Genomic DNA, 9,775 nt, shown 5'->3' with positions numbered 1-9,775 from the left:
AAAGCAAATGGGGAGGGAGTGTTTTAAATTGAAGCATTCATCTGAAGTTGATGAATAAAAAAATGCTTGGAACAATGGTCTTCACCATTAGTTGACCTAAAAAGAACTCTAATATTAAATCCATTTAATACTGCTGTTAATATTTTAGCAATTACTTAAATGAGCCTTGAAATGAGAGATGGAAGTAGGATACCAATTTTTGAGCTTCACTGAGGATTCTGGGAAATACAGACTGGTTAGCATGAATTCCATACTGGGTAATTTTTTGAAATTATGAAATGAATTATACTATTAGATGTGCCAATTTTAAAATAATAGTAAAAAGTCAGTGTGGATTTAAAGAAAAGTTATGCCTTATTATTAGAGCTTTACAGTGTACTTGGATTTTATAAAGCTTTTGACAGGTTCAGCAAGATTTCTTATAGAGACAGAGCAATGATAAGATGAAAGGGAAGATCTTTAGAGTAATGCGTAGTTAAAGAACAGGAAACATACATTTTTGTTATTGCAAAATGTCATTAGAGGAGTTTCATGTATATCTGCAAGGATCTGTTCAGTACTGGAAATGGTCTATAGTGTGGTGAATTACAAGGGGTGGTGCAGAACTATTCAGGGCAGCACTAATTGAAATGTCTGTGAAATCCCCATTCTGAAACAGGCAAGGTCTAGAAAAATCTTTCCTGAGGAGTCCTATCTTTTCCTATGGACTCGCCTACTGCAGAAAAGTTGTCTTCAACTGTGTGTTTAGAAATTAAAGAAACCACATTGCTTACTGGTAGTGTGGGTTTTTTGGGTTTGGGTTTTTTTCTTTCTCCCTCCTATATTATGTATAGAGCCATAAAGCAGGGCAGAAATATATTGGACAGAGAAATGAGAAGGCAGCAGGGTATGGTGAGAAGTGAGATACTGAATATGTGTAGAAAGCCAGCTTATAATGTTGATTAAGAGCAAAAATGCTCTTAATCCCTACTCCGGGTTGGGGGCAGCTGTGAGGGAGAGAATCTCTCTGTCCTAGAACATTTGCTGCTGCATTTGGTAGAAGACCTGATACTGAGGCAGATGAAACTTCATGCTTCCCTATTTAGGTTCTAACTCTTCTCTAAGAGCTGTTGTCTACTTACGTTATGTATATTGTTTAATATTTTAATGCTTTTAATGCTGAAGTCCTTTGTGAGGAATAGTATAAACAAAAATGATCATGGTTCAGTTGTTATCTTGACCAGCTTGTGATGTAAGTGAAGATTATTAGTTGTATCTTCATATTTACATGTAGTTGCTTCATAAACTGCTAAAATTCATCTCTAATGTTCTTTTAAACCTATGTAATATATTACTTAAGATTAAATTATTTAAGTTACTGGAACCAGCGGATGTGCAACCAAGAGTTCAAAGAAAATTTAAGGATTAAATAATTCAATCAACTGTTTATTTTGTTGAGTGCCTGAGGACTGAAATGGCAAATGTGTCATTCTATTTATTTATTTAAGTTGTCAGTAGAATCAGTGGAATTCAGGGACCTTTACAGGCCTGTACATCTGACATCTCTTTACAGAAACTATCAAAAACTGAAATAAAGAATAGAATTAGTGAGCACCAGGTAAATATGACCTGCATGAAGTCCTGAACATTGCTTCTATAAAGGGAAGTCCTGCCTTAAACCCTCTGGACTTCTTTGAAGGATTAACAAATATGCAGGGAGAAGGTGATCTGGTTGATAAAGTCCGCTTGATTTTCCAGAAGGGTTTAACAAGGCTTGTAGGCTTTTAAGGAACGAAAGCAGTCATGGGATAAGAGGAGGGATATTTTCTCAGGTAAATAATTGGTTGAAAGATGGGAAATGAAGGGTAGAAATAAATAGCTCTTTCAGTACAGCAAGGTTAGCAGTGGAGTTCAGCGGGGTTTCTGCTAGGAATTGTGCTGCTCAGTGTATTCATGTAGTATAGTGAACATGATAATATGGTAAAAAGGTGAGCTTCGAGGTGAGAGAGTTTATCAATGATAGTATTATTTGGAATAATGAAGATGAGAACAGGCACTGAAGAACTGCAGAGTGATCTTATGAGTTTGACTGCTTGGGCAATAAAACGGAAGAAAAACTTCCCAGTATGTAAATATGAAGTGATGCAAATGTTGATATAGTGGATGACAGTCCTAACTTCATGCACAAGATGATGAGCTCTGAGCTGGCCGTGATCCTTGAGGAGTGAGATCTCGGGAGTTATCAGTGCTGGCTTCATTGAAAACATCAGCTCAGTATCATTCAAAAAACCAATGCAATTGATAAGAAAGGAATTGTTAAGAAAGGAATAGAGAGCAAAACAGAAGAATCCTTATTCCACTGTATAAACTTTATGATTAATGCTGCTGCGTGCAGTTGGTATCTCATTTCAAGAAGGTTGGTTATAATGGAATTGCAGGTGGTTTAGGAAAAGGCATCATGGGCAGTATTATGCATAAAATTGCTCTTACATGAGAAACCAGCTGACTAGACTAGGACTTTTTAGCCAGAAAGAGACAACTTACGGGGGGATACTAGAGAGGGATATTTTGAACAAAGTTGTAAGTGACATGGAAGTCAGTATATGTAGACTATTTGCTGGTTCTTCACTCAAAGCCAAGAGCTAGGTGTCATTAAAGCTAGCAGGAGCCACAGTCAAAACAGGACAAAATAAGGTGGTTCCTTGTATAATGGGTAGCAGATGTGTGCAACTGGTCATGAAGATGATGTTGCAAATCCAGAAAGTTTACATAGTTTCAGGGGAGACTGGAAAAAGCATTGAAAGAGAGATTCATTGAGGGTTACTAAATAAATAAAATATATCAGCCTAGAGAAATTCCTTGACCTGAAAATAACTGGAGTTAGGGAAAATATTAGGGAAAATACAGGTAACCTATATGCTTGCCTTCCTCTTAATATCTGCATATGGCCCCTGTTTTTTCAAAGCAGAGTGGGACTGGAAAGGATGAATGATAAATATAGTCCTTCTTGTTATCACAAAGTATGTAGTAAAGTTTTCTGCAGCTGCATTCCCTGAGCACAAATGGTGAGCTTACTCGCCTACCTTGACCATCGGTCTGAAACAGTATAGCTGTCTTTATGGTTTTGTTGGCTCAATTAATAAAAATTGTACTGGTGGAAATGGGATTTGAGTTATGGCTTTGAAGGAACAAAGGGTTACATGAACATGTTGTGGCTTTGAATATGAGTTCAGATCATTAATACCCTTTAGCAGATCTTTAGAGCTTCACAAGAGATCTTTAGAACTATGCAGATGCTTAGTGTTCAGCCACAGCAGGATCACAATGTCAGATGTGTATTAGTCGTGATAAAACAAGACTGACTTCAGACTTCTGGTAGGTGAAGTAAGAAATTGTAAGAATATGGAAAAATAATGTAAGAAAAATGAGACATTATGGGCAAGAAATTAAATCAGGAATACTTTACATTCTGTTCTTACAGTTACTGGATAGAAACACCGCCTTCTCGTAGGCTAAATGTATCCTGATTTGCAGAACTGTCTGGGATTTTACTAAGACCCTTGTTCTACAAATGTTGGCACAGGTATTTTTAAGTAGATGCTGCCTCATGATTTTTTTGCAAGATCATGGACTAGACATGCTTAAATCAGTGAATCACCAAAATTAGATGCATAGCACAAAGTCCTAGCCAGACTGAAAACATTATCCAAACTTCTACACAACGGTGATTTTAATTGAATCTACAGTATATTGATGACAGGAAGAAACGGTCTAAAGCTAAAACTTAATCTAAAAAAATCCATTTATCTCATATTGTCAAGTCAATATAAATAACTTTTAAAGTTTCTTTATAAACTCTCGAATACTAGCCACTTCCCAATTTTATCAATAAAAGGGTATATAGTTTTATACTTATGAATGTTAACAGGTCTAAACAACTCAGACTGTTTTCTTGAAAAGAAATGCTTTATTGTCTAAAAACTTGCTTTTAAGGTAATTGAAAATAGAGTTGCTCATATTTAAAAAAAATCCTAATAGTGTAAAACTCTGTCATGCTGAAAGAGCTGGTATGGAATTGCTAAGTGCAGATACACATGTAAGAGTGATGATAAACAATAAACCACATTCATATTTCTTTTCTATAGAAGGTGCATAGTGGTTTGGGTTAACTAATCCTTCAATATTGCCAGCTATGTATGATAAACCATGTTAAAGGATTATTATTTATGGGAATGCTATGAATTTTTTATATCTACACTTGTAGTTTATTTTCATTTTAAAGACTGTAGACCATAACTCTGTACTTTTAATTTTGTATTCAGTATGGGGAGTTAATCCCAGAACGGGGCTTTTTTGATGCAAAATCTGAATGCTTGTGTAGTAACAACAGCTGTCCCCTCACCATGTGGTGTCTTCCATTGCTTTACTGTAGAGATGAATTTTGGCCCAGTGTTTCAGTAATATTGGACACACATGGTTTTAGGTGACAAAGCAGTATGTTTATGCATTCATTTGACTCTCGCAGTTACAGTTGGTTACAGATTAGAACAGAGAGAATACATTCACACCATGACCACCCTCATAGCTGCTTGTAGTGGTTGGATCACAGTAGGCACTGTTGCATCTAAAGACACAATTAACTGTTGCTGAGGAATTGCAAATTCACAAAAGCTCTTTACAGCTTTAGTGGATTTTCTAAAAGCTTTTTCAAAGATTTTCCAAATTTAGAAATGTTTTAGATCTTCACATTCTAAAATTACTGTCAGCTTGAAAAAAGATTAACAAGTTGATATTTTAATGTAGCTAATGAATTCTTGTGCCATGGACTAACTATATAATTAGCTACAGATCTACAGAATGATTGTAGTTTTGTCTGTTATTTAGGAAGATAACCTTATGACTTCTGTAATATTTACAAATGGTTAGTAAAGTTTTGAGCACATAGGAAAATCAAAGCTTACTGAAAAAGTCTGAAAATAAATCTTACCAGAAAGCTTCTGACACATGTACATCACTGAAAAGATCATCTTGATTTCCATGTGTAATTGCTTAGATATGCTTTGGATATGGTAAGAGAGAATAGCTGTGAATTTACTTTTTGAAAAAAAACAAACCTGAAACAACAAGAAGTGCTCCCTCCCCCCAAAAAAAACCCAGCAAAAAAACCCCACAAAGTTTGAATACAAATTAAATAGAAAATTACAGTAAACTGCATGTTAAGTCTAATTTTGAGGTATGAAATTTGCTAATTTTTGAACAAAAGGCTTTTAACCAAAATCTTAGAAGAATTCATTATTTAAATTACAGTAATGAAAATTTTTGTAAGTAAAACGTTAAGTACCCCAAATCTTCCCTTCTAAAGATCTGAGAAATATTTCAGTATAAAATACATATATGGCGTATAATATAATCAATAAATATATGAAGTAGATTAACTTGTTTAATACAATAAAAGCAGTAAGGTTACTGTGCAATGTGGAGATTTTCTATGTATTTATCATTTCTTCTGTAGGCCGGAGTGTAATTGTATGATAATGCATGTAATGTATGTGTGAGATCTCTCACATACACACACATCATTTAAGCATCTTGCGTTTGAATCATCATAGATAATTCATTTTATATTTGTATTAAAAACTATCCGAATATGAATGTCTGAGACTTTCAGCATTGAATAAAGAACTACATGGATCCAAACTAGGACGATTGATGAAATCCTTGCTACTATTGACTATTATTTACTGTCTTTTAAGTGGCAGGTTGTATTTATGCCAATTTATCTGCTTCAGGGAACACTCTTGATAGCAGAACAAAGTGAATAAAAGTAGTTTGCTTTGCAAATGAATGCAAATGGTGGAGCCTTTCGGGAAGCCCTTTAACAGGAGCAATGCACTTTGATTATGAGTGAAGCTGCCATTTGGACATGGTGAAAAGAGCACGCTTGAACCATTGATTGGGGGAGACAGTAAAAAGTCAGGAAGGGCCCCGTTAAGCTTGCAGTGCGGCAGGCGGATGTCAGTGTGGTTAGAGCACAGTGGGAGAATGACAGGCAGGATTAGTGTCAGGGAGAAGCTTTGCTGTAGTTGTGGAGATGGTCCCTGGGGTCACTCACCTCTGACTGTTGTTCTGTGCTGATGGCTCTGTAATGCAAACTGCTTGATATGTGCCTGTTCATTATCGGAAATGGTGATTAGAAGAGGTATGTCATAAAGAATTCCTTAAAAATAAATAAAATGGCCAACTACTGATGGTAACAAAGATTTGGCTCTGCAGTCGTTGCCAAAGACGCTGCAAATGTCAAAGATGGTTACTGCGTCTTGCCTTCTCAGGCAAGTGCGATTTCATGCCTTAAACAGCTATAATTGTGTGTTCCTTGCTTTGTTCACTTTTATTTGGCCGTTACGAAGACAGTTATTTTTGACAGATTGTCTTTATGTAGATAGAGCAAAACATTTTTGTAGCTTTTGGTTATTGTGTGATAGAAACATCCGGTTTGGTTTTGTGGCATAACCGTGTTTTGTGGGGGTGAAGGGTGTTGTTTAATAGTCTTAATGGAATATTAGAATCAACAGATTTCATTCCTGAATCATCCCAGAATGCTAAACCATAGGATGATTACAGTGACAACAAGCTAAAATGACTGTTCTGTTTTGTTTTAGAGGCTTTTTTAAAATGTAAAAATGAGGATATTTTCTTTGTCTTTGCTGAAAAATCTTACATGTGCAATTAAAGAAATGTCTGAAATTTTGCATCTTAAACTGTGATTTGACCTTTAACAAAAGTATTGTTGCTTTTTATCTTTACTGCATTTTATAGCGTTACGTACATTGTATAAATGTTGATAGAAATTAAATGTGTTAGTGTGTACAATATACAAAATGCATTTTTTGAGTGTTAAGGATTTTTAATATCTTACTGTTGGTCTGTTGGTTTTATGCATTTTCGGCAACAACACAGGGAGATGGCACCCAGATAACTGAAACTTTTTTTTTTTAACACGATTTGATTAATTCGTTTGAAGGGTTTTTTCAGTATATTACCTCACAAAAATATGTCCAATATCCCAGTGTAATGAATGTTTTACAAATGTTTTACAGGCACCTGAATGGACAGAGGAGGACCTCAGCCAGCTGACAAGAAGTATGGTTAAGTTCCCAGGGGGGACCCCAGGTCGATGGGAAAAGATTGCTCACGAATTGGGTCGATCAGTGGCAGATGTGAGTTCACTCAGATTTGCATTGTATAGAGAGTGACAAACCAGAACAAGACAGGCAGTGTAGAAGGCAGACATATATGGGGGCAGACATTGTCTTTTGAGAGAGGCTGCAATCCTTTTAGGACCTGGAAGTGAACCATTAACTAACTATGCAAGAAGCAGATGTCAGCCAGTCTCTCCCTCCCCAATTAACAGCTGTAACTGATCAGCTGGATGGGGGATTCTGGTGCTTACAGACTTGAGCTACTGTAACCCAATAACAGAAAAACAATGCGCTTCGGGTTTTGTAGCAACCTCCTTTCACTGCAAGCAAATGTTTGTGTGACTTGGTTAAAGATTACATTTCTGTTTCAAGCCAGTCCTTAAAAAATGTAGATGAGCTAATGGTGTTTAGACAGGTGGTTTCCATTAATTAAACTGAAATATCTTTACAAACTTTAAAACGAGTTACACATATGATACTATTTCAGTCCCTTTTTCTGGATTATAGCATGGTTAATAATGATACTGTGTAAAATGATTAATATCCTTGTTAATTCATATTTTATAGTATTGCACCAGATATCAAAGAAAGCTTGTACTTATGGATTTTAAGTGTTATGATCTTAAAACCCTTAGGGGCTACGCTGTAAAAGACTTTTCCTTTTCAAGCAATAGATCACTAGAACATGATGTAGTGTCTGCTGAGGACCATTTGAAAGCCCTTTCAGCTGACCCTATTTTATAGGCTCTGGAGGGGTTAATGAGAATAATGTTTAAATCTGTTGATGTACATTTTGAGATTAGATGTTCTTTATTATATTTCAGGAATTATCTTAAATAATGGGAAACAAAACCTCTGGCTAGAGCGAAATGTAACCCATTATAGCCTTCTGGACAATTTTCTACTTCTTCAGTGTGTTTTTTTCCCCTGTTGATAATAATCACAAAAAGATATTTTTAGAAGTTATTTTTAAAGACTTAGTGCATCTATACAGCTCTGTCACATATACTAGAAAACAAGCCATTTGCAGTCTTATTATTTTAGAATAACACATATTATTTGCAAATAAGTGGATGTAAGCAAGAAGTTACTAACCTGCTATGCAAATTAAGTCTTTTTTTGTTTATTCTGTTTGGTATTGTTTATCATACTCCTAAGCATTCATACTGCTGAAGTGGAGTGACTTTATTAAAAAGATGCTACATTTTACTAAGCAGATATTAATAGCAAAAATGTTTCACATGGCTTGGTAGTATGCAGTGTGCATGGGACAGATCATTTGAGATTGCTTTGGAAAAACTGATTAATTTGCGTGATATTGATAATACAACCATGTGAAATGATTCCACATATACCCATCACAAAACTAACACTATCTTAAGACTGCCTTTTTCACCCATTTTCTGCTTTATTCCTTGACGCAGGTGTAAAAACATTATTAAGAATCCTTTGTAATATATTTGGCCACCGTACTTGCACACATCTAGTACTGGAAAGAAAAAACAAAGCTCGCTTGCTTCTTCCATTAGGTGAGAAGTCTTGAGCAACATACTCTTCAGTGAATTGGAAAGAGAAATGAAAGATGTATGTTCTAAGAGCTGTCATTTTCTTGTATGAAAAAAGGAATTTTCAGGGATTTTTATGTGTGGAGAAAGGTCTGAGTGTAATCCTTTTTACTTCCAGTGACCTCCAACTATATGATTAATGTAAGTGTTCTCCACACAAGTTTTCACTTCTCTAAAAATTTCCCACTGCTGATAGTGCTAGGTCAGCTTTCCTGACACAGACTAGAGTTTCTGCTACTTTTGTCGTCGCATTGCACAGTTACAGCAATTAGGTTTTAAGAGGAAACACTTAAACAAAAGCTTCCTGGAAACTTCTCTGGATCTCAAACTGTTACTGCATCAGTATCAGAAATGTTGAAACTGGGAACTACTTTAGATATATCCATTCAACTATTGAACGAGATATACAGCTTATCCTTTATATTTGTTGAAGGTGACACAGAATATCATCTAAATGTACAGCAACGATTCTTTTTTTGCTTGGGCATCACCATAGCTGAGTAAGAATTGGCGGCTCATGGCTTAGACAGGTGTACTCTGCACTGGGTAAAAAACTGTCTGGACGGCCGGGCCCAGAGAGTTGTGGTGAATGGAGTTCAATCCAGTTGGCGGCTGGTCACGAGCGGTGTCCCCCAGGGCCCAGTTTTGGGGCCGGTCTTGTTCAATATCTTTATCAATGATGTGGATGAGGGGATCGAGTGCACCCTCAGTCAGTTTGCAGACCACACCAAGTTGGGCGGGAGTGTTGATCTGCTCGAGGGTAGGAAGGCTCTGCAGAGGGACCTGGACAGGCTGGATCGATGGGCCGAGGCCAACTGCATGAGATTCAACAAGGCCAAGTGCCGGGTCCTGCACTTTGGCCACAACAACCCCATGCAGCGCTACAGGCTTGGGGAAGAGTGGCTGGAAAGCGGCCTGGCGGAAAAGGACCTGGGGGTGTTGGTCGACAGCCGGCTGAACATGAGCCGGCAGTGTGCCCAGGCGGCTAAGAAGGCCAACGGCATCCTGGCCTGTATCAGAAATAGTGTGGCC

At 36.8% G+C, this 9,775-nt stretch overlaps 1 protein-coding gene across 1 annotated transcript in view; it reads left to right on the top strand.

The window, feature by feature from the left end:
• Positions 1-9,775, top strand: part of DNAJC1 (DnaJ (Hsp40) homolog, subfamily C, member 1) — a 165,165-nt gene that overhangs the window by 139,099 nt on the left and 16,291 nt on the right. The window contains exon 14 of the mRNA XM_009330610.1: positions 7,077-7,196. Within this exon, the coding sequence (XP_009328885.1) occupies positions 7,077-7,196 (120 nt within the window). The remainder of the gene's footprint in view (positions 1-7,076; positions 7,197-9,775) is intronic.

The sequence above is a fragment of the Pygoscelis adeliae genome, unplaced genomic scaffold, assembly GCF_000699105.1.
Source record: "Pygoscelis adeliae isolate BGI_AS28 unplaced genomic scaffold, ASM69910v1 Scaffold27, whole genome shotgun sequence".
In the NCBI taxonomy this organism is placed as follows: domain Eukaryota; kingdom Metazoa; phylum Chordata; class Aves; order Sphenisciformes; family Spheniscidae; genus Pygoscelis; species Pygoscelis adeliae.
This window is presented reverse-complemented; position numbering and strand designations above follow the sequence as displayed.